The sequence below is a fragment of the Alexandromys fortis genome, unplaced genomic scaffold (genome assembly GCF_014885135.2).
Source record: "Alexandromys fortis isolate MF-2015 unplaced genomic scaffold, M_Fortis_MF-2015_v1.1 scaffold_194, whole genome shotgun sequence".
Classification (NCBI taxonomy): Eukaryota; Metazoa; Chordata; class Mammalia; order Rodentia; family Cricetidae; genus Alexandromys; species Alexandromys fortis.
The window spans coordinates 1,520,110-1,545,882 of NW_026068075.1; the positions used below are offsets into that span (position 1 = coordinate 1,520,110).

At 44.6% G+C, this 25,773-nt stretch overlaps 1 protein-coding gene across 1 annotated transcript in view; it reads left to right on the forward strand.

The window, feature by feature from the left end:
- Positions 1-13,932, forward strand: part of Gpc4 (glypican 4) — a 109,755-nt gene extending 95,823 nt beyond the window's left edge. Inside the window, exons 4-9 of the mRNA XM_050121670.1 lie at positions 2,683-2,848; positions 8,305-8,435; positions 8,526-8,672; positions 10,473-10,609; positions 11,164-11,339; positions 11,432-13,932. Coding sequence (XP_049977627.1) covers positions 2,683-2,848; positions 8,305-8,435; positions 8,526-8,672; positions 10,473-10,609; positions 11,164-11,339; positions 11,432-11,634 — 960 coding nt within the window. The 3' untranslated portion in view covers positions 11,635-13,932. The remainder of the gene's footprint in view (positions 1-2,682; positions 2,849-8,304; positions 8,436-8,525; positions 8,673-10,472; positions 10,610-11,163; positions 11,340-11,431) is intronic.
- The last annotated feature ends 11,841 nt before the right edge of the window (positions 13,933-25,773 follow it).

The window sequence follows — 25,773 nt, forward strand, 5'->3', positions numbered from 1 at the left end:
CTGTCTGATTTTTTTTTTTTTTTCGAGACAGGGTTTCTCTGTAGCTTTGGAGCCTGTCCTGGAACTAGCTCTGTAGACCAGGCTGGTCTCGAACTCACAGAGATCTGCCTGCCTCTGCCTCCTGAGTACTGGGATTAAAGGTGCGCGCCACCACCGCCTGGCTTGCTCTCTGATTTTAAACTGGAGACTACATCAGACTCATTTAGGGGAGGGCATCACAAGGTCCCCTGCATTAATGATTTGACATGCAGCTGAACTTGCCATGTAACTGTAATATGGTGTTTCCTAGAGTTAACTTCCCCACGTCATGAAAGTAAATAATAGAACAAGTGCTTTGGGAAATGCTCTTTGAATCTACTGATCTTTACCTGAATATTTTGTTTACTTCCTAAAGGTCTGTTCTACCTTGGGATTTTCCTTTGTGTTCTGTAGAGCAGGTTTCATATTCTAATACAGCAAACTAACGTCATGATCCCAGACACATGTTAAAAGCTGAGTATCCACATTGACAGTTTAGCTTTCTACGCTTACTCCACCAGGACACCGCTAGCTCTGAAGAATAGTGTTCAACATACCAAGTACTATTCTGGAATTCTCCTTTCCTTCCCCCTCCGCCTGCCTCTCTCTCCTCTCCGCCTTCTTTCCATTCTCCTGTCTCATTAGCAGGGCCTCACCCTTTTCTCCGGGCTGACTTACTTGCTGTCCTTCTGCCTCAGTGTCCTACCTCTGCGATTTGAGGCGTGCTCTAACACATCTAGCTGTATTGTGGTTTTTTTTATAAGTCATTTACATAACCTGTGTGTCTCCTACGATCTGGCCATTTAGCAGCCTCTCTCTAATGTGGACTGGAACTAAAAACAAAGAAGAAAATCGGCTCGGCCTAAGAATAGAATTGCCTATCTTCTGTTTAGGATGACAGGAAGCGGTGACACATCTGGGAAATCCTAGGGACACGGTGTCTGATAAGGTGCAGTACTGGAATCAAATGCGGCAAGGTGGCTGTCAGCAGGTTGTTTAATCTCTGCCTACAGTTTGCTTATCTCTACAATGTGAGAGCCGCATCGCTGGTGTTGGGCTAGGCCCCTTCCAGTGCTGACTTCTTTGATCCTATGACTTGGGCTCCCTTCCTCCTTGAGGCCTGCTTGTTCATCTGTAAAACGAGAGGTGAATGAGTATCAGAGTCCCAACAATGTGTGACTCCAAAGGAATGAACTTTTAGCTATCCAGAAAATCTAGTTATCCAGAGAGGCCATTCCTTAAGGATATTGGTTAGCCAGAACTTTACTGTACATTAATACACAGTTAAAGAGACTAATTTAATGCTTAGGAAAACATTTGGGAATGGTTAAAACTGTGGAAAAGTCCTAACTCTTTGTAGAGAATGTTGACTTTAGTGTATACAATTACCATCTTGTTGTTGCACGCTTTCCCCTTTTACGCTGGCATTCTGTTGGGAATAAGCCAGAGAAGGGTGTGTGTGTGTGTGTGTGTGTACCCACATGCACCAGATAGACAGCACCATCCTGTTCCTGTTCCTAAGGGCACTGTTGACAAGTGATATCCAAAGCAACACACCAGAGCAGGTGACATCCATTGCCAGCCGCCCTGCATCCCAGTATTTGCTCCCTGCTGTAGTATCCGCTTCTAAAAGCCTATGCTTGAGGAACTAGTTGCTGATGAGAGTGAAGAATGCACCAATCCTCTGATTAAGGCTACAAAAGAGGAGAAGAGGGCAGAGAGAGTAAGCCAGGAACTTGGAGTTAGCTGCCAGCATATGACACCTAGCTGGGCTCCTTTCTTACCATTGATGGAAATGAAGAATGGGGTGGAATTGGCTCTTTCATGGCCCTAAACAGTTTCATCCGACCCAACCAGAAAGATGACAGTAAATGCTGTTACTCTTAGAGGGTGGCTAGCCTAGTCTGATTTGAGTAGTGATTTTATCTTTGCTGTTTGACTCCTATAGGGTCTCCCGGTTTCTGCTCAGTGTCCAGCCCTTCTAAATTCTGGCCACATACACACACTCCTATGCCACATCACTGTCCTAGATTCCTCCACCTTCTTCTAAGAAAATACAGGCGCACCATTCCATTGGCGTCCCTGAGATGATCTTCATTTACTTCTCCACTGAAATCCAATAACTTTCTCATAACTTAGCAGAAGCCTCATCACTTTGATTATATGTCACAAGAGCACGCCACACTTGAAACTCTGCAGAGTTTAAAGTTACTCATCTTGCCCTATAGAATCCATGATCTTCACCTTCTGAATGGCTTTTCGATGTTGAACAAAGTATATATGAAGTATCCTTGGGAAAGATACTTGGAGGCTAACGTGCAAAGGGCAGTCTTGAACTCAGTATTTGAATACAAGTTGGACCTATGTCTCAGTCTCGTACTGAAAAGCAGGGATTGCAGCAAGGTCTTGAGTTCTACCATCAGCAGCGCTAAAGGAAGAAAGACCAGAACTTACATTGACCTCACTCACCCCACCCCTAACTCAGCTTTCCGGCACCTGTCTTCCACTTGTCTAATTCTTACTCTAATCCACTTCTACTGGAGTCCAGCCTCCTAATTGAGAACACTCTTAACTCATCCCGAAGTTCCCGGATGATCCTCCAATGTCAGTTGTGTCTCCTTTAACCCAACTGTGGCTTTTTTTTTTTGTCTTGTCACACATTAGGTGAACCCCACAGCCCAGTGCACGGAAGCGCTGCTGAAGATGATCTACTGTTCTCACTGCCGGGGCTTGGTGTCTGTGAAGCCCTGTTACAACTACTGCTCTAACATCATGAGAGGCTGTTTGGCCAACCAAGGAGAACTCGATTTTGAGTGGAACAATTTCATAGGTGAGCGAGCCATTGATGTATTTGTTTTACTAGCGATGACTCCGCTTCTTGCCACAAGCACTGTTGTAATTGCCAGCTCTGAGATTTTTCCTTTCGTTTTAATGGGAAATGTTTGGCAGAGTTCTGGCTGTGCTGCGCTCAGTACTTTGAGATAGTAAAATCAGCACTGCCAGTCAGTGTCCTCTTGAACTCATGGTGGCATTGCAGAAGACAGTTAGATGCACCGGCTTTGAATGCAGCGGGAGGCATCTTTTTGATATTCCCTGTGAAATTCTCAGGTTTCGCACTCATCCTAGGTCTGTTCATGTTCACTCTGATGTACAGTCTTCACAGAGCTATGAAAGGAGCTTTGAAGATTCTCTCTTGGGCTGGGCAGGTGGTCCATTGGTAAAGTGCTTGTTTTGCTAGAACAAGGGCCTATGTTTGATCTCCACAATCAGAAAAAAAGCTAGGTGTGGTGGAGCACTGGTAATCCTAGGGCTTGGGAGGTAGAGACAATCAGCCGAGCACAAGTTCTGTGCTCCAGGCCAGCGAGAGACCCTTTATCGAAAAATAAAAATTAAGGTGACAGTAGCATTCTTAGGGATCCTGATGTTAGCCTCTGGCACAACCCCTGCCCCTACACACAACCTTCCCCCCCAACACTATAGTCTTTCTTTTACGTGTCACCCAAATCTTTGGCAAACTGACCAGATGCCCATTTCACCATCAGATCTGAAGAACTCTGATGTGGAAAATTACAGAATTTGTTTTCGTAGGGACTTAGCCATGGTAGAGTCCTCTTATGAGAGTGGATGGATTCTTTCTCTGATTATTTACTAAGTAGGACTGTTGAGTCTGTTGATTTCTGCCAATTAGGAAGCCATTACTATAACCCAGACAGCACTGCAAACTGTCTAGATTCTGAGAAGGCCAGTTATGATTTCGGGGAAAACCATTATCCTGATTTAAAGAGCCTGCAGCCATCTACATTAGTGCTCATTGTGCCCGCCACTCCTGAAACCTCCCTGGCCGCTATTGAGGTCACGAAGGCCAACACTGGTGGAACAGTACATACATGCTTCGAGAGTACCAGTTCATTCTCATCCCCCCAGTCACATTTGCAGAATTGCACATTGAAATGTCTTTAGAGGAAGCAAGCTTTTGCTAAGTCTTCCATATCATGGGAGCGTGCATGTAATTTGCTGGCTCGGTTTTGCTTTATTTTGTTTGTTGAAGGTTTAAATTTTTTTTTTTGGAGTAGAGGAAATTGGAGTAAGAAGATACATTTTAGACGGAGCGAGAGTGAATTGCCATATTAAGTCTGGTTGAAAGTGCATCAATAAATTGGGTCCCACCAATTCTTAAACACAGAGACTGGGAGAAAAAGATGTAAATATTACACTCTGAAGCATAATTGTGGCCTAGATAGCTCAAAGCTGTGGGAACCTTGGGAAGCAAATCTTTTACATACAGAAAAATAGAATCTCATGAAAGGGGAAACATAAACACAAATGGTGTGGCGTGCCCGGAATGAAACCAGGGGAGCAATGAAAAATGGCCTATGGAAATAAAGACTATGGTATCACCCTGTCTCACTAAGGTCATCCTCTTCCTCCCCTACCCCAATTATACCCTCCCCATAGCCAGTTGTGGACTTTGTGATTCATTTACTTTTTCTTCTTAAATTGCAGTTTTGGGTTGGTTGTCGTTTTTCTTCTTTCTTACCGTGTAGCCCAGACTGGCCTCCAACTCACCCTCCTAGCCCCTGCCTCCAAATGGGTGAAATTGCAGGTGTACTGTCTCACAGGTAGCTAACCTTAGTTCTTAAAGAAAGACAGTGGGGCTTCCTAGCTTTTGAACAGAATAGGCTTTTCTCTGGGGCAAGTGTGCCATACGAAAAGCTTTGGGTGACAGTGAGTTTTACTTCCTTTTCTACCCAGGCACCCTGAGGGCAGTGCAGGGACAATTCCACCTTACGTTCTGTTATTGCAGCCTGTCCAGCAGCAGCCACTACCAAGGCCCAATCACAGCCTTGTACCAAAGGCCAAATTCCTGCCCATCTTGTCTGCGACCCTCCAGATCCTCAGTATATCAAAACCATACTCGGGCTGGCCTGATTAATCTTCAGCCTTCAACTGTTGCTGCACTTCTTATAGTCTATTTTTAAAATTACATGTGCTATCTGTGAAGAAACGGAATTAAACCCAAGTGAAAATGGATCGGATTATGGAATTGATTTTTCTGCAGCTATTTTAAATGATGCTCTTGGAGTGACGTAATATGCAGTTGTATGTCAGCATCATTTTTTAATGGAGACACTACCCTTTATTTCTAATGAAGCTGATAGAAAAGGCCAGACGTAATAGACATGTTAAACTCCTGTTCTTTTTCATGGATTTTTCACAAGGGTTTAATTAATCTCCTCCATGGTTGTAGAATTCAGTCCCAATTACATGCCTGTGCTGTAAATATTCATATTCTCTCTCTCGCTGGAATTTTTCTTTGCTGTGTAAATGACTGTGCAGTTACTGAGTAGTCAAAGATTTGTTTCATCCCTTTGAAAGTCACATCTTGGGGTTAAGTTGGGAAACTGCCTTCAGCTCTTCAGTCAGGTTGGGAGGCTAAAGATGTGGGTTTCTGATTATTTATTGGAGACACAATGAAAAAGTAATCACTTTCCCTAGTGAGAACGGAATACTTTTTCAACACTGTTTTTTTTTATGAGCATACATTAATTATATATAATAATGGGTTTCATATGCTATTTTCATACATGCATATAATATATTTGATCAGACTCATCGCCACTTACTTGTCTCCTCCCACTCTTGCTGATTCCCAAGAAAGGGATGCTTTTCTGGGTGAGTTGGGAGGGGCCCCTTAAAACCAGTGTGTTGAGCTGGTCCTGTGGTTGGACCAGACTTGAGACTCTGTTCTCAAAACGAGCAGGCATTTTCCAAATCAGCCTTGTTGCTGGGTTCTCCGTGTTTCCGCAACGGCATCTGCCTATCACCACAAGTTCTAAGTGCTCAAGTCTTGTCAGCCTTCCTCAGGACTGGTCTAACTTTGGGTCCAAATATGGGAAACCCCTTTGGAAACTCAACCTTTAAAAAAAAATGTCTGCCTTTCCACTACTACCAAAAGAAGCTGGTTTTCAGAGAATCATAAATTCTTCACGTGCTGTGTCTCTCTTAGCATTCAGTTGACTCAGAGCCAACCCTGTTAATGTCACATGTTGCTGCCCATGGGAATTTAGTATTGGAATTGCTGACGGGGACACCAGCCAGTTCCTGGCGGAGGCGGGAACAAGTATGATCTCCCATGCATATGAGAATTGTGGCCTCTGTCAACCACAAGGAAAATAAAATACCAAACCAGCCGTCTTTGGTATTTCTTTGGGGGACTAGTGGCGGCTGTCGAAGGGGCGGTGGCTAGCCAGTCCTGACTTCCTGCAGGGTTCCAGGCAGCTTTGGCTTTGGTCTGTGAGCCACAGGCAGAATAGATCCTCGGTCGCATTCTTCAGCTATGCGACACGCAACGCCATGGCACCGGCCCCAACAAAGGCCTGGGTTCCCTCTCCATTCCCAGGCCCTTGTGTATGGCCAGTGGCCCTGAGTTTACAAAGACGCCAAACAGCCAGAAGAATTGGGGTTTATGTTTCCTTTCAGGCTTTCACAAACACATTAGGGATCGATTTGGCCTGCCTTTCCTCACCACTAGGGGAATAAATAGGTAGAAAATGCACCCCGCCCCCCTTCGAAACCTCTGCAGTTGAGAAGTTTGTTATTTATTCATAATATTTTGATTTGGCGCTCACGATTTCTTGGCTTGTGAAGGAATGTGCCTTCTGTATGTGGTGGTCCCTCTGCTTTGACAGTGACAAACACATTTACGCTGTGCTCCGCTTGTTTGCAAAAGTCGCCTTTCTCTAGCACATCAAAAGCATTTTTCGCCCTCTCTCCTCTAGTACAATGGCATATTCATGCTTTCAGCCTTTACTTAAAGGTTAGAGACATCATTTTATTGGTGCTTTCTTACTGCGATTACTGTGAAGCATCACACTGCACAGGAATCTGTTCATTGGTTGGCGGCTTCACACTTTCTAAAGTGGTGTGTAGTACTTGTTCTAGGTTGAAAGTGAAAAGTTGATAACCAACTTTGATTTCATTTTTAGGATGATGCTTAAAGCCTTTTCCTACTAGAAAGCCTAGGTAGAAGCTCAGCTGGGGTAGCAGCTGAAAGAGACACCCGGCCTTCTGAAAAGGGACGCTCTTTTCTCGTTCTTGACATTGAAGTACCTATAGGAGTAGACAGTGGGGGATCTAACTTATGGAGTGTAAAGGAGAAAACCCAGCTGCTAAGAGCGGGCATCATGCTTCCAGAGGACCCAAGTTGGTTCCCATCACCCAGGGCAGGTGCCTCACGATCACTTGTAACACCAACTCCAGGGTATCAACCAACTGTGGCTTCACAGGCACCCACTCCCACAGACAGACAGACACAAACGCGCATACACATACACACAGCAATAAAAAAATAGTTTTTCAAAAGTTTACTATGTGTCAATAATTAACCCATCCCCTTTTCCCCCGTTGGGGGGGGGGTTCATTTCCAGAAGTTCTTCTAATTTTGTACAAGTTATCAGGCAAAGATACCAAATCCTATTCCCCAAAAGCACATATGGGAAACAAACAACAGCTTGCTTTCTTTAAGGAATCCAGCACTTGCTAGGAAAAGACAGGGTCCTCCAGAGTCTAAAAGTGACTTCCAGATATCGGTGAAGTGGACAATGTTTGTGCACTGTGTTTTGTCTCGTGATTTCACGGGTATCCCCCAAAACATGCATATTACCACTAAATCAGCGGAGGCCCTTGTGCTTGAAAATGGGGTTATCTTAACCCCAAAGTGGCACGCCTCAAAGTTTCATCATTTGAAGACATTCGGATTCCCAGAACGCTTTCATTTCTATTATTCAACTGTGCACGCGAGGATCTGCAATGTCTCTTTAAAAGAAGCGAAAGAAAAGAGTCGGTATGCCAGGATTGTAACTGATTTACGTTTTCAACTCTCGTCAATGGAACCTGAAAGGAAAAGATGCCAGGGACGTGTCTGGGAGAACAGGCATGTTCCTCTGTCCCTAGCCAGACTGTCAGCTGGGTGCTGGCTGGCATACGGAGGAGTTAGCCAAAAGATGGGCGATTCCCGATTGAATTTCCTTGCCCCGGAACAAAGCATTCATCTGGCTCCTTCATACTTTAGCGAGCTGCTGAGACATAATGTGTAGATACAATTTGGAAGTATAGAAATAGCTAGAAAATAAGAAAAAAACTGGAGAAAAAAACTGTGTATTATCTCCTTCCCCCTCCCCCTTCCCCTCTTCCCTCTGAAAAAAAAAAAAAGCAAAGGCTGATGGTCAAATCTGAACTAATGATTTTTCTGTCTGTGCTGTATTGTCTTTCTCCAACGCTTACTAGACGCTATGCTGATGGTGGCAGAGAGGCTGGAGGGCCCCTTCAACATTGAGTCGGTTATGGATCCTATAGATGTGAAGATTTCTGATGCTATCATGAACATGCAGGATAACAGTGTCCAAGTGTCTCAGAAGGTATTGCAGGCGGGATGCTGGGTGGGACAGTGAGACACGCCCTCTGCCTTGTCATGTAACATCCCTAATATGAACTCACTTTCCCTGTAGGTTTTCCAAGGCTGTGGGCCTCCGAAGCCTCTCCCGGCTGGCCGAATTTCTCGGTCCATCTCTGAAAGTGCCTTCAGTGCTCGATTCCGGCCTTATCATCCAGAACAACGCCCAACCACAGCCGCTGGCACTAGTTTGGACCGACTGGTGAGTACTTTAGAAGGAATGGGTGTGTTCAATGGTAACGAACTCCAAACATTTGCTCAAAAAATGAACTTTTAGTTGGAAGGCATACACGTGTGAGTCTTTTAGGTGTTTAACTTTTTAATCTTCTTGTATGTGGACGGCAGTAAATGTGCCTTGTTTTCTGTCTCAGAAAGGTCCTATATAGTCAAGGAAGTGGGTTGTGACAAGTTGCATCTCCAGACTTCTCTCCAGTGCCATTGTGAATTTACTGAGCATCTATTATATACCCGCTGCTAGGTTATACACAAGGGGAAGCTCAGGGCAGTAAGAAAGGGCCTCGGACTCCAGAGACCTCAACAAAGGGAGCGAAGCGCCAGTCTAAGCTCTTCAGTAAGAGCCAAAGTAATCTCATAAGTAAACAACCTAAAATCCCGAGTTGATTTCATGTGATAACATTTAACTTGTTAATGCCGTGCGTGGATTACTTTTTTTGACCAATAAGGTAAATAATGCCAATTGCAAACATCTTCACATTATCAGCACCATACCCAAAATATGATCCACCTTGTATATAAGGAAGCAAAGAAATATCTATGGAAGTCCTTGTTCAGGTTGAAAGGACGTCTTTGCCATTGGCTATTCTTTCCTAATCACCTTTTCAAAGTAAATTTCTTCATGCAGCAAAACAACCTTGGTTCAGTTTGTCTTCGTTGGGTTTTAATTTTTTTTTAAAAAAAAAACCTTCCATGGTGCCTTTTAGTATATAGGATTTTAAAGAGAAGTGGGTTGAGGGCAGAGTGACGTGGTCTAGGCTTATGTAAGGTCAAAGTCGATGATGGTAGGATAGGAGAGAAATTTAGGCTCTAGACAGGGGATACATGGCAATGTCCTATGGCAGTATCGGAGTACTGATGCCGTAGGAGGAGGAAACCTAGAGCAGGAAGCCCGACAGAACACTGATGTGAAAAGAAGAGTGAAGCCAGTGAAATTTTCCTGTGTGCTGGATGCTTGATTCAGACCAGGAAAGCCTGGGGTGGAAAGACTGTGTTACAGGCTGGGATGGCAGTTACAGGAGGAAGTAAAGTAGACGGTGGATCCAGGATCCAGGCACCTCCTTTAGAGTTTGCACTTGAACTATTAATTCCTCTGAGTGACTGTTTATTTCTTGGTATTTTCCTTCGGTCTGAACTTGAAACACTGAGTTGCATATAATCTAGAAATGATCAAAAGGCACATCTATAAATAGGTTGGGGTTGGCTTAGATTTTAAGATGGATTTAGGTCAGCATTATTTTCTTGCGATTTTTTTATTGCTGTTTTATTTCATGTGTATGGACGTTTTGCTTGCATCTGTGTGTGTGTGTGTGTGTGTGTGTGTACCACTTGGATTCCTGGTTAAGTGCACAGTTCATAAAAGGGCATCAGATCTTCTGAAACTGAAGTTATAGATAGCTGTGAGCTAGCAAGTGTGTACTAAGAATAAACCCTTGTCCTCTGCAAGAAGAGCAAATGCTTGTAACTACTGAGCCATCTCTCCAGCCCCACTGTTTGTTGAGAAAGTGTAAATAATATGTTTTGATCATTATTTATCTCCATTACCCTTTCTTGTCTTCCTCCAAAATAGTCAACCTTCTACTTAATATGGTGTGTGTGTGTGTGTGTGTGTGTGTGTGAGAGAGAGAGAGAGAGCGCCAATGAGTTTACTTCAGGGTCGTGTACAGAGGCAAGGGTGAGTGTTATTTGCAGCCTACCGAGTGCTGGGATCATACGTTGTAGTTTTGCATTTGTACATAGGTGAGCCGTTTTTCATTTTCTTCCTTAGGTTACTGATGTCAAGGAAAAACTGAAACAGGCTAAGAAGTTCTGGTCCTCTCTCCCAACCACTGTTTGCAATGACGAGAGGATGGCGGCAGGGAATGGCAACGAGGATGACTGCTGGAACGGCAAGGGCAAAAGCAGGTCAGCCTCCCCCGAGGGAAAGAGCAGCTTCTTCACTGTGACCTAAGTGAAGCGGCTCACTGTGGCTAGTGATGCCACAGAAAGTTTCTAGGTGCCCTTAGGCATGGGCTTTGGCATTTGGGTGTTCTAAAAGGCACCCAGATACTTACAAAGGGCTGGACTTGGCAGTAGTTCTACCCCGGTGCTAAGGGCTGTTAAAAACATTCAGCGCCCGTAGCCCTTGGCTCAGGGTCCTGGCCTTCTAAAAGCACCACTTCTCAAAAGGTCACATTCTCTTTGATGAGTCCATGTATCCCACCCTGGCACACTCTGTGACTGAGAGAAGCGCCCATTCAGAGGGTGTTTTTCTTTGCCAGAACAATCGCCCCAAAAGAGGTCACAGTCAGATCACAGAAACTACACAGTCCCGAAAGGGAGGAGGAACAATTCGAGTTGATTGCAAATGGAAGAACGTCTACTCCACTATGCTGGGTGGAGATGCTAACATTCAGCAAATCTTTGCTCGCCTACATTTACTTACTGGTCATTTCAATGGAATCATGTCGTACTTTCAGGTACCTGTTTGCAGTGACCGGAAATGGATTGGCCAACCAGGGCAACAACCCCGAAGTCCAGGTCGACACCACCAAACAAGACACACTGATCCTTCGTCAAATCATGGCCCTTCGGGTTATGACCAATAAGATGAAGAATGCTTACAACGGCAACGACGTGGACTTCTTTGATACCAGTAAGCGTTGGTGATTTTGATGCGTGGGGTTTGTTCTTTTCTGACCTGATGAGATGACGTGCCCTGAAATCTCTGTTCTCTTTTCAATGTAGGTGATGAAAGTAGCGGAGAAGGAAGCGGAAGTGGCTGCGAATATCAGCAGTGTCCTTCCGAGTTTGAGTACAATGCCACTGACCATTCTGGGAAGAGTGCCAATGAGAAGGCCGACAGCGCCAGCGCCCATGCCGAGGCAAAGCCCTACCTCCTCGCTGTTCTCTGCCTCTTGTTCTTCGCTGTGCAGAGAGAGTGGAGATAATTGTCAAACCCTGAGTAAAAGTGTTCACCATCAGAGAGTTCAAAAGACACCAGTTCTCACTTTTTTTTTTTACCATCCTAGTGACTTTGCTTTTTAAATGAATGGACAGACAGCAGCTGTACAGTTTTTACGATGTGGCCACTGGTTTGAGCAGTTGTTGACTTTGTTTTCTCATTCAGTTGGAGGGGACAGCAGGGACTCCTGCGTTTTAAGTTTGTTCTGCTCCTTCAGAAATCGTGTTCAATGTGGCTAACAGTGTAGGTACAGAACTGTAGTTAGTTGTGCATTTGTGATTTAGCACTCTTGTTCTGTTTTTTTTTTTTTTTCCGCTCATTTTATTTGTGGGGCTTTTCTTTTCGAATTATGATCTCACCTTGTTTCTCCCAAGAAAACCAGGCTCCTTTCTTGGCATGTAACATGTACGTATTTCTGAAATATTAAATAGCTGTACAGAAGCAGGTTTATTTATCATGTTATCTTATTAAAGGAAAAAGCCCAACAAGCCGTAAGATTTCCATTTATCCCTCTTATTTGAACTGCCTTGTCTGGAGAAGTGGACGCAACTTGGAGGCTTCTTTTTTCTGTTTGTATTCCATTAGGACAGAATGTGGAGCCACAAACAGGCTTCCGAGCCACTGGTCAAACTGCGTTCAAACACCAGTCTAAGAAGACAGTTAGACCCCACTCAGAACTGGGTGCTGGAAGAGACCCATTTGGATTGAGTGGAATCTTGAATTCTTGAATCCACCCATACTCAAAGTGTACCCGATCCTGGAAAATAAAAATTCTTGATGTAGGTGCCCTCGAAAGATGAAAGGCACTCAGGGTGCCCCACTTATCCCATGTACACTCTTGGACTTGGGGGGTATATATTAAAAACCAGGCAGCTTAGGGAGCCACTAGTCCTTTATCCCAATGGCAGTAGCAGGTGCCCAACAATCTCATTTGTCCCCACCCCGTGTTGGAGGGATCCACATTCCTGACCCACTGACCACTCTGGGAAGAGTGCCATAAAAGGGAGCTGTCTGGCAGCTAGCCAGAACTGGGGTACAGCCTGGGCTCAGGGAATTGCTGTCAACACTCAAGCAGAGTTTTTGTCTGTGTGTATATGTTTGCATTTTGTCAACTCCAGTTTTGAAAAGAGTGTAAGGTGATCTAATTGGATTATTTTTTCTTTCTCCGCCGCTCACTTTTGATCAGTTCAATGAAGGGCCCAGACTGATTTGCAGCCATCTGCTCTCGATCCTGCCCAAGGAGCCCACTGAGAGGAGAGCTGGGTGTCCAGATTTTTGTATGCTATCTTTTTGTGGGAGGAATGGGAGTATATAGAGCTAAGAAGACCTCATCTCCTAGGTGGCCCTTAGCCACATAGGTGCACTAGCAAAAACCCTAACTTGTCCCAGGCCAAAGACTTGTCCACTGCCTTGCCCCCTTGGAAGCCCTTTTCTTGAATCCAAATGACCGGTCAGAAAACCTGGAGAAAGTAGCAGATCATTTCAAAATGACTTCTCAGAAGTTGTCAGAAACACTACCACTGTGCAAGGTTCTTCTGCTCTCTAAGTCATGAAGATGCCAGAAGCCCATAGACAGGTTGTTTTGTGTTATTGTTCAATCTTCAGTTATAAGAGGAAAGCTCTATTTTTATATTGAAACATAATTACTTGATAGCTCAGGGTCTACATTTCAGTCAACTTTTTACACCAAATTCTTCAGAATGAATGGTCAAAATGAAATATTGGGGGCTGTTGTAAACAGAGGCTTAATTTTAGTAGAAGTAGCCAGTTATTAAAGCATGATGTTAATAGAATAGGCATATTCTGGCTGGTGTGGATAAGTGTTTTTTTTTTTAAGCAAATCACAGGAAACATAGCTAGCTCCACTTATACGAGGAAAAGTAGACTGTAAATCGCTGGGCTGCCTTCTGAGAACTTGGAAACTGTGCTGATAGTTAGTAAGCACCTCAGTTGTGAGGAATTTCCTCTTTAGCTTAGACTGCTATTACTTTTACTTGGTAGAAGTGAATCTGGTCTCCGAAATATGGCTCAAAATTTATCCCTGTAGACCTTGTTAGATTGTTTTTAATTTAAAACCTTGAACTCTGCCCAGCTGTTTTCTTTCAGTCAAGTCCTCCAAACCAATAACATTTTCCAAATTAAATATTCGTGAAGGTTTCTCTGGACGCTTACTGATTTGTTTCCTTTCTTTACATTTTTCCTCTGTTACCCTTTTATTATTTAAATTGTCTTTTGCTTTTGAACTTGAACTATGAAATAAACAAATCATAGATTTTTCCATTCAGGTCTGACTGGACAACTTTTGGCTTCTCACCAGCTGGCAGGCTTACCCTCACCACCACCACTCCCGCAAAAAAAGAGAATAAAGGCAAGTTGAGTATTTGAAAACCGTTCGAGTTTGGAGTATGAGGCAGAATAAAAGCCTTTAGGAGAGGACCTGACTTCTCCAAAGTTAGCAGCATGTGAAAGGGTTGAGGGTTACCAAGTTATTTATAGAATTATTTTCTTTCAAGCACTTCACTGACTGCATTTAAGAAAGAAAAACATGGTAGGGAATGTCAGAAAGGGATTGCAAGGCAAAAAAAGGACAAAAGTTTTATAACTTTGATTGTATGCTATCTTGTAAAAGAGTGAGCGCCTAGTATTTGGATAAAAGTAAAAACTGCAAAGAATTGATCTGCACCTTTAAACTTGAATTAGACATTTAGAAACCTAAAAGTTTACATGAAATATAAACTGTCAGTTGTGATAATAGAACCAATAATAAAATAAGTTTAGATGGTGCCGCACACAATTCCACTCTGATTTGGTGTTGAAAGTATTTATTTACATAGTGAAATGGTTTAATAAGTTAATAACAATATCTACTAGAGGAATGACAGAGAGAGAGAGAGAGAGAGAGAGAGAGAGAGAGAGAGAGAGAGAGAGAGAGATCATTGTTTGGCAAATACAAAAATACATCTTACTCTTGGAAACAAGAAAAAATACTCAGAAAATGACTCAAAACTTAACAGAAAAAATATAACTGCATTGTGTTGATAACCTCACAAATTGAGTTTCTCTATTTTTAACTTAGTTTTTCTAAAGCCCCCTTTGTGCTTAGGAAACTAGTTGAAGGAGTCTGAGGACGTGTCTCAGCTGATGGGATGCTTGCCTCGCATATGTGAGGCAGCAGTGGGGTCCATCTCTAGCAGGCCGGAAACCGAATATGGTTGAGCATTTGCGGGGAGCAGAACATCAGAATGTCACCTGTTCTTCTCCTACTTATTTTAAATATATTGATAGTGAAGGATCCTCATGAGAACGAGTCTGTAAGTTTAGGACTCTACACTAGGGACATGACTTCTCACTGATGCCCATACTGGGATTTTTTTTTTAAGGTTTATTTATTTCTTATGTATACAACATTCTGCCTCCATGTATGCCCGCACGCCAGAGGAGGACGCCAGATCTCAGTACAGATGGTTGTGAGCCACCATGTTGTTGCTGGGAATTGAACTCAGGACCCCTGGAAGAGCAGCCAGTGCTCTTAACCTCTGAGCCATCTCTCCAGCCCCATACTGGGATTTTTAATGTGCATGGCTCAGAATCATCTCAGTTGGTTTTCAAGAAGCCAAGATTGACTAGGAAGATGAGCCGCCTGGGATTCTGGGGCTAGGACTCAAGTGTGTTCCACTTGGGTTAAGATTCAGTCTTGCTATTATTACCCTTTGAGACAGCACTGAGCAAAGCTATTGGGAATGCTTGGTGATGAGCCAAAGGAGCTGTTTTGGTCTGGAATGGACTTGTGATTTTCTAGTATAAAGTACTCTTTTTATTTGTACTGCTTTCTCAAGCTTCTCATGCCTTTAGCATTGACAGCCACCACACAAGACAGGGCTGAAAGTATTAGGGGAAATATATAAATAAATTCTGGTTATGGCATGAAGCTAACCTATTCATGGCTAAAGAATTGTTATACACCAACTCAGCTTTTGTGTAAAATTAAATGTTTATGGAGCAGTGTTTGAAGAGATTTCAGAGTTCACCATTGATCAGTAAAACCTACAGAAATCTATTTTTTTTCCAGCAGGAATGTCCATGTGCGGAATTAAAATACACAGTGCAATGCACTATTGACATTTCCTCTTCTTAAAATTGGGCCTTGCTGTTTTGATCAGGATGACCCTCAGCTCCTGGGGTCACGTGATCCTCCTGCCTCAGCCTCACAAGTAGCCGAGAGTATAGCTGCATACATGGCACTATTTCTGATTACTGGTGTCTTTCTCATGCACCCTCTCTCAGTCCTGTCTTCTAGCGATGGGAAGGGAGTCAAGAACTTTGTGTATGTTAAGCTAGTGTTCTGCAACTGAACTACATACCTAGCCCTGTTTTTTGGGCGGTGTGTGTATGCATGTATATATATATGCGTGTATATATACATACATATATGCATGTATGTATATACATACATACATACGTATGTGTGTATGTGTTTTGAGACAGGGTTTCTCTGTAGCTTTGGTGCCTGTCCTGGAACTAGCTCTTGTAGACCAGGTTGGCCTCGAACTCACAGAGATTCGTCTGCCTCTGCCTGCTGAGTGCTGCGATTAAAGGCGTGCGCCACGACTGCCCGGCTGGTATTTCTTAATAGGAATTTTAAAGAAAAAATCCACAAGAGCAATAGAACAAATAAGATCTCCATATATCAATCCTTGCAGATAAAAGCTGAGAATAGATGACCCCAAAGGGGGTATATACATTGTGACCCACGAAGGATTACATTATTTTGTACTCAGATCTCTGAAAAACCCACTTGTGGGAACTTTGCCCTTTACTGCTATCCTTAATCCTTGCTTCTTGTGTGCTGTTGCTAGCAGAGCACTTTTGCGTGTTCACATTTGTGAGCACACAGCCCCATATACATACTCTGCGACTGATTGACAATCTATTTGCTAGCACTTAATCCCAGGTTGACCTTACTCACCCTGTCACTGCGGACTGCCGTCCTCTGGCTGTCAGTGGCATATGCTTGGGAAATGCAGACTGATTTTAATAATAGCCTAAAGGGAGCATAATTAGAAAGATAAGTCTCCTACCAAGAAAGAATTACATATAAATGCATTCCCGTGCCCAAATAGAGTTTCTTAGATTTACCACTGCCTGGGATTTTTTTTTTTTTTTAACCACAGATACCCAAAAGTGGACTATTAGCTGCTGTTCCTGGAGACTCAGTGTACAGGGCATTTTGGTATGTGATTGGCCACAATCACAGCCAGTGGGTAATTTTAGGAACATGTATGTAGATCTCAACTCTCTTTCAATGAAATGTATCTTTTAAAAGTCATACCCTTTTTCTAAACCCTCCTTTCAAATAGAATGAAATTCTTTCACTCTGCTGTTTTAGCACAAGTCATTCCCCACCAAAGACCAGTCATTTAGCTAACGGCAAGTTTTTTTTTTTGTTTGTTTGTTTTTGTTGTTTTCCTGGAACTTACTCTGTACACCAGGCTGGCCTCAAACTCACAGAGATCCACCTGTCTCTGCCTCCAGAGCGCTAGGATTCAAGGCAAGCGCCACCACCGCCCAGTATAGAAAGTCCAAGGCCACCTGGAGATAATTTATGATCTCACACAGTGATTCTTTGCTCCATGGACTTCAAAGCTGAAAGCGCCAGCGATCTTGCATGGCGCCTACATAACATCAATAGGTCTGTTCTTAAAGGACCAATATTAAAGGATCCTGTACACCTTTTCCAGGGCAGCTTCTAATGACCCTGTGTGAAAATGCCCTGGGGGTGCCCTGGCACCTGCAGTACTGGGAAGAGTTCAACTGGCTGAACACTGGCACAATCTCATGAGCAAAAAAAAAAAAAAAAAGCATGATTTCTGTAGGGCAAATTCATACCTGCTTTATCAGCTGAGGCTCTCAGCAGGTAAAAACACCTTCAGATAAGTGAGACCCAGTGGGCAGAATTGGGGCTTCTTAATAGTCCATCTTAAAAATGACACCTGATCAGAGATTGGACACAAGGAATAAAGGCCTACGGACACTGTTCTAGATGGTGTGTGTGTGTCCCCAGAGTGTATTCATGAGGAAGCCAGAAGTTGACATCAGATGGCTTTCTTTATTGCTTTCTGCCTTGTGTTTTGGAATAAGGTCTCTCACTGAACTTGGAGCTCAGTGTTTCAACCCTCAGGATCATTCAGCCAGCCAAACCCTGTCCTGGAGTTACAGGAATGGACTTCTGTGTCCAGTTTTGTATATATAGGTGTTGAGGATCTGGACTGAGGACATGCTTGTATGTCAGGTAGTTAGCTCACTGAGCCAGTCCCAAAATACAGTGTTGTTAAGAGGTTTCTCCTCCTGGGGTTAGAGCATACTAAAGAAAAAAAAAACAACAATTCAAAGACAGAATTCATGCTTTAGGAAGTTTTTCTGCTTAAGACACGATCTCCAGTCCAGACTGGTCTTCAAGTTGCTATGCAGTCGAGGCAAACTTTGATGCAGCTGAAGCTGGCCTCGAACTCTGGGTCTTCCTGTGTCCTCCCAAGTTCTGGGGTTATAGGTGCATCACCATACCCCTACTTAAATTTTTGACTTGCCATTTTCCACCTAGGGAAGGAACACAAAGCTTTTGCTATGAACATGTGTCCCAGTGTGCCCATTTGGCAGTGAGCAGAATGGGGGAGGTCCTGATCTGGGTGAACTCTGGACTCTACCTTTCACTTGCCTACAGGGCAAAGAGACACAGAGATGGCGGGGAAGTTGGGCCACACCTCCAAGTATTGAGCAGGCAGTGCATGACTTGTCAGTGCACCCCGGATCTGTGGAACCCGGGACCTTTGTGAACTCAGAGCCGAAGAGCAGCTGCTGCTTTCGAATGAGTCGTTGTGAACAAAGAGGAGGTCATCCATACTCACTGAGCTCAGGCCATTGTTGGCTGGCGGTGACCAGCCAATAGGAAACAATCCTTGGGTTCCAAAGGAAAGTTCCGGTAGAATGACCGAAGGACGTGCCCTTTGAGGTGGTTGTCAGAGTTAAGTATTCCGTATTCGCTATTTTGCTTCACCCTGTTCCTTAGGTCATCAGCCTACACGTAAATCAGGCCTCCTGGGTAGACCCACTTATGGCCCTCATTGCCTAGTGTTTCCCAGTTTCTTTTGGGGAGACTTAAACTTCTGTCCATGAAAAGAACATGAAAATCCTGTACTGAGAAACACACCAGAGAGATGAGGTGCCCACAGAATGGCCAGTCATTGGATAGCAGCAATCCGGCTCTGGGTGTGTGGGCCTTCAAAACCACACAGAACTTGAGGCAAGACTATAATTTATGACATATTCTTCCCTGGTCTCCACGTGGGAGGGCAAGAGGGAAAATGTGGAGTGAGGTCCCTGCCCGAAGGAAGCCCACAGTCCCACTGCAGAGACAAAGCTGGCCAGGAACCATGTCAGTGAGTACATAGCTCTCAGCTGGCCTGCAGGGCCCCGGACAGCTGTGCAGGCCCGCCGATGGGAGGAAGAAGGGATGAAGCTGGCCTCGATGGGCGGGTAGAGTTTCAATAAACAAGCAGAAGAGGGAATTAGCGTCAGAGCTCCTGTGGGAAGGACTCCTGATGGAGTCTTCCCGTTGTGTGAGTGCTACCAGGTGCCTGGACTCTGGGACACAGCAGCGGTGCCTGTGCAGTTGCAGGGGAAGGGCAGAGAGGGGAGGCCGCGTGTTGACTGTGGATCAGAAAGGCTGGGCAGGCAGCTGCGCTGGTAGTAAGGAAGGCAGAAAAGAGTTGGCCTTTCAAAAAAAAAATGCAGCAGAGGGGATGGAGAGACGCATCAGAGGGTAATGGCACTGGCTACTCTTCTAAAGGACCTAGGTTCAATTCTTAGCAGCCACATGGCAAGTTACAAGCATCTACGACTCCAGTTCCAGGAGACTCAAAGCCCTCTTCTGGCCTGCGTAGGCACCAGGCAAGTACATTGTACACAGATACGCATGCGGATAAAGCACTCGTGCACATGAAATCAACAAGAGAAAAAAAAGCAGAGCTTGTAATTGATATGTGACTCAGTAGGAAAGCTTTTTCCCACCATGTACAAGTTCGTCACCAGCACCAGAGTAAGCAAGCATAAGAGGGAATGGGATATAGGACTGGTGAAGGATGCTCAGAGGGATGCCCGCAGAAAGCCAGGCAAGGACATTTAGAATTCAAGTGGATGGGTTCATTTGTAAGTTCCTGAGCAGGACATGGCATGGTGGTAGGTAGCAGTATGTGGCATGGGTCATTTGCAATTGTTCCATGGCTCAACAATGTGTAGAGCACAGTCTTTGTCGTCTAAGAGGGTTCGGTTCCCTTTAGACCCTGAGTTATCTAGTCTCCCCTAGGCAGTCTTGGTTTAATTCAACCCAAAGGGAATTCTTTAGTTTTACTTTTACACTTCCTTTTTGAAGACACGGCCTCATAGAACCCAGGCTGGCCTCGAATCCGCTGTTCAGGGAACAGTTGATCCTCCCGCCTCTACCTCCCGAGTGCTAGGGTTATAGGCATGTGCCGCCAGACCCAGGTAATGTGGTGCTGAAGATCGAACCCAGGGCTTTGTGCATGCTAGGCAAGTACTCCACCAACTGAGTCACATCCCCAGCCCAAGGGGTCTGCTTAGTAAAGCAGACTGAAAGGGATCCTTCCGGGAAAGTCAAAAGGAGCCTATGATGGGGAGAAAAGAAGGAAGAAAAGAGGGTGCCAGGTAACAGAATGCGTGCCATGAAGGCAGCAAAGAAACGATTGGAGGGAGGAAGGGAATCATCCAGAGGGGGAGAAACGTGGAAGAGGGTCCTGGGGAAGCAAATAAGAACATAATTCAAATGTGTGTGTGTGTGTGTGTGTGTGTGTGTGTGTGTGCATGAGAGAGAGAGAGAGAGAGAGAGAGAGAGAGAGAGAGAGAGAGAGAGAGAGAGAGAGAGAGAGAGATGGTTAAAGTGAAACTCATTTCTCGGCTAACAAAAATAAAAACAATCCAAATGACCAACAACAAATGTACCCAAGAGTGGCGGTACACACATGTAATCCCAACATTGGAGATGGGGATCAGGAGTTCAAAACCAGCCACAGCAACATAGGGACTTTGAGACAAGTCCTAAGCTACATAAGGTCCTGTCCCAAAAACATCTACAAAAACAAATCAAAATACAATGCTTTGTAATGAAAAGTGCCTTAGACACAAGTAAACACTGTTGGGAATATACAGGCGTGGCCCTCCTAATCTCCACTACCATCACACCTTTAAACCCCCCTAGCTGTGTGTACACACCTTCCCCAAGTCGCCAAACATGGCTTCCAGCTGCCCTTAAAGCTCTGCTTCCAGAAGCATTCAGAGATCCCAGACACTGTAGGCCACCCTATGCTGCTGTAGCCTGACTCTGGAGAGAAACGCGGGAGAGGGTCCCTGAAGTCTGCCTTTTTAGGCTGCATCCTAAGATTGCATGGGCGTTGGGGCACCTTGTCAGCCATTAGGCAACCAGTTAGTGGGACGAGTGAGCACAGTATCGATCAGCCTACAGAGGAGCTGCTCAGATGGGGTGGGAGGGGCGGAGACTTACCTTCTCTCCCTTCCATGCCATCTTTGGTAGCCAGGACCAGCATGGCCAAGCAACAGAGCAGGTGCTTAGCTTCTTCTGGGTTTTTCCTGTGAAGTGGGGTCTTTTAATGCGGCCCTTTCTACTGCACAGAATGGTAGTGAGGATAGACTTGGAACAGTTCTTTTGGGATCTGGAAAGGAGAATGGTGTTCTAAGGTAAAAGGTAGCCTTCATGGGCTAGGGTCCAAAGAGCCACTCTGTCACCAAGCTTTTCCCAGCAGTGGTTGGTTGTGCAGCGCCTTGCTCACCAGATTCTTGGGTGAGGGATGACTCCGTTGCTGAGATCTGGCCACTGGGCATTCCTTTCTGCAGTGAGCACAGGCTGGAATGGGGACAGTGGAAAGCCCTGCTGCAGGGACTCTGAGACAGTCCACAGCCTCATCAGTCCTCCTCATCTGTCTTCCTGGGATAGATGCCCCATTCACAGTGAGCATGGACACAGTGAGCATGGAGCTAGCCTGCCGGCAAAGTAGTGTCTTCTGCCAGTATCCGCGGACAGCAGGAAGGCTTCCCTTACATCAAATCTTTACTGCTGAGTGTTGCTAGGAAATCAGCAGTCTAGACAAGGGTGAGGAACCTGCTTTATTCTGACAAGAAACCCTTGCCTCAATCCTGCTGAGTACAGCCTAAATTAGGTGTGGTGCATACCAGTAATCCTAGCACACAGGAGGAGAAGTCAAGAGGATCGGAAGTTCAAACTCATTCTTAACTATGTAGTGAGCATAGATTAGCCTTTGTTAGGCTATTATTTAAAAAAAAAAAAAGGAAGGAAGAGAAGACGAGGGGAAGGGGGACGGAAACAGGAGAGCTTGGCTTAAGTCTCTACTAAGGTTGTGTCCTTACAACCAAGGAAAAGGAATTGCAGACGCTACTAGGCCACTTCCATAGGTGGTTGGCAGCACACTCGGGTGACTCACAGCTGCCTACCCTCGACCCCACCCTTCCCATCAAATTCCTGCCAGGCTCCGAGTTTCTACCAAAGTGCCGTCTACACTCTCTGTAGATTACAGTCCTTCCTTCTCTCCTGGTCGTGTCGCAAAGGGGCACCAGTCCCTCTGGTTCCAGAATTGACCTGACTAAGACAGAAGGCCTGTAGAAGTGTTTCCCAGTGTCTAATTCCTATCTACTGTCTCCCAAAGAACCTACAGTGGTCTTAGAAAAACAGAGACTAAGAAGAGGTAGGCCGGTGTCAATGAAGGACAAGGACTCTTTAGATGTTTTATGTTTTTTAATGTTTCCTCTTAGACTGGCTCTTGAGTCTTCAATAATTTTTACAATCTAGCCTTTGGGGAAAATCAATTAAAGAAAACAACTTTCAGGACATGTTGACCCGTGGCTTCTTTGCATAATAATTGGCTGATGGGACTCACATTTGGAATAATTTGATGCAATCTTCATCATTGGGTTCAAGTTTATCAGCTCTACTCCATTTGCAGGCCAAGTGTTTTGCGCAGCATTTTTTGGTGGGAAGGTAGAGACAGGATCTGTCTGTGTAGCTCTTGCTTCACTAACATTCACCACTTTAGCCAGGCTGACACAAGGTGAGAGCAGTCCTCCGGCCTCAGACTCCCAAGAGATGGGATTATAAATGAGCACAGGGACATGGGATCAACTTGAACAGTTTAACTAATAAAATGCCTTAGGAATTTTCTGGATATGTTATGGGGCAAATGCAACACTGGTCTTTTTGTTTTGTTTTGTTTTTTGTTTTTTTTTTTTAACTTTATTTTTCTTGCTGAGATAAACATTATGATCAAAAGTAACTTGGGAAAGAAAAGGTTTATTTTATCCCCAATTCGAGGTCATAGTCGTTGAGGGAAGTCAGCCAAAAACTCAAGGCAGGGACTTGGAGGCAGGAACTGAAGCAGAGAACACAGAGGAACACTACTTACTGGCTTGTTCCCCTGGCTCGTGCTCAGCCAGTTTTCTTACACAACCTAGAGGTAACACTGCCAACAGTGAGCTGGGCCTTGCCTACATTAAGCAGCAATCACGGAAATGCTCCCACAGACACGGCCATGGGTTAATCTGATAGAGGCAACCCTTCACTTGAGACTCCCTCAGCTAATTCTGGGCTATGTTGAATTGATTGCTGGAGCTAAGTAGGAGAGAGACATAGAAATTTATGGGGCCCACGAGGCCCCTGCTTTGCCCATTGCACAAGCATTGATGGGACACTATGTGCCAAGCATTGTTCTAGACACTGGAGATGTAGGAAAGAAGGGAAATAACCTTGGCATCCCTTGTGATGGTTCTCACCACTCTTAAGAGGGATTAAATTATCACACCAGTGAAAGTGTAATTACAAAGGGAAATAGAACCATTCCAGCACAAACTAATTCAACTAGGGCCTTAGAGAGCTCTACCACCAGTTAGCAATCACGGCAGCATCCACAGTTTAGAGCAGCACTTCCTCAACTTGAGCACGCCTCAGAATTCCCCGAGAGAGCTTGATGAACGGCCAGTTGATGAGACTCGGCCCCAGATTTTCTGACTCTGTAGGACAGGAATGGAGCCCAGTCAGTGGAAGATTTACCGAACTCCCATGGAGATCACACTTGGGCAAGCGCTGGTCCAATCAAAGGGATCTGGAGTGGAGTCCTGCAGCCCTCTTGGGTAGTCCCTTGGGGAGTCTGCAGAGAAGTGCTGGCAAGAGCAAAATCAGGTAAAATGCCTTAGACCGCTGCTTCCTTGTCCATCTTTAACACTGCTAAATTGAACCAAAGCACAGTCTGCTGCTCTGCCTGCCATATCCCAGGATCCACTGAAGGCCAGACAAGTGGGGAGAGTGTCTTCTTTAGGAAGGATCAAGGAGTCCTCTGCGCAGAATCAGTCTACAAGGGAAACTCAAGTGAAAGTTAGGTTACGGGACTGCTCTTTGGCCAGGACCAGAGAGAAGAGGAGACCCTGAGCGAGCCCATTGCCATCCTGTTGATCATTTTCTGACTCATGGATTGGAGAGTGCTTTTCTCATGAGATCACACAAAAGACTGTTGGATAAGAGGCTCTTGGTTATCCCTGGTCGTGGATCCAATTCCAAATAACTTCGGGGCACACTCCACCTCCAGCCCATAAGGCCACATGCAGCCAGGGAAAAGCTATGAATATAGCCCAGCATCAAATCATAAACTTCCTTAATGCATTATGAGGGTTTATAGCACTGTTTTTAGTAAGTTGATTGTACGGTTCTCAAGTGTGAACACTGTAGATAGCAATGTTGTGTTGCAATGCCAAGTAGTTGGATGTGCCTGAAGGGAATTTATTATCTCATATAACAAGAAGCCCGTGTGGTAGTCAAGTGCCAGGGGAGGTTAATTATATCCTTCAACGGCTAGCTAGTCTCAGTGTGTTGGACAGCTTACCTCATGGCTGTAAGATGATTCTAGCAGTCCTAGTGATAGTACATAATACCCCACTTTCCAATGGTAGCAGTAAGAAACCAGTTACCTTGGATCTCTTCGGGAGAGCTGAGAAATGTTTTCCAGAAAGTATGATCCTGCAGGTGCTTAGAGCTGGCTTCCATGCCATGAACCATAAACAATTAAGAAAACTAAGATTCACGAACCATAAAGAATGAAGAGAACTATGATTTGCATCCTGAGCTGAGGCCAGCCCTATCTAAAAGGGATAGCTATGGGAAACAACATGGACCCAAATCTATCTGGGTGTGATTGACAAGGAAGAAGAGAAAGACCACTTGTAGGCTGACAAGTGGCTTGACTATACCTGTGGGCTTCCTAAGGGATATACGAAGAGATGTAGAGCATCATGCTGTATGCGGGATGAAGTCAAAGTCTCCGTTAGTGCATTAACCATTAGCAGTTTTGGCAGGGAAACTCTGTTGAGCTTCATGAGTTGCCCCCAAACCCAGAACTTAAAATACTGTTATGTTCAGGTAAGCTGACAGTAAAAGTTGAAAGTACCACTAGCTAAATATATTTGAAAAAAAAAAAAAACCTTTAGTCCAGCTAATTTGCTGCACATTCCCGTTTAGCAACGCAGCGTTGTGTACACTATTGGCTTTGACCGTGTGATAGTAGTGGGGCTGACTGGCAGCTAGAGCGCAGCAACTTCTAGCGTCATGGGTCACCCTACTGTGCTTCACTATCCTGGGCAAAGATCAAAGGTCAAGCTTCAAGATAGGTATTCCACTAGTGATCGTAGTGTTTGCAGCTTCTTCTCCAACTTTTCACTTACTGTAAAAAAGAATGGATTCCATTTTGTGATTTTTATACACATTTTATACACATTGTTCCTTGTTTTCTGTTTGCTCTGCTAGCATTCCTCCCTCTGGCTGGTTTCCTTCCGTCCTCCAAATAGTTCCCTTCTGCTTCTTACTACACCCTACTCACACCTACACCCACCACTCTCTCTCTCTCTCTCTCTCTCTCTCTAGATCTATATTATTCATAAGAAAAATGTATGATATTTTTGCTTCCCCCTCTCTTTTTATCATTTTATGTTCCTCCCTCTACTTAGATGATTTCCTTCTTTCTCAAGGTCCACTTTCTACTTT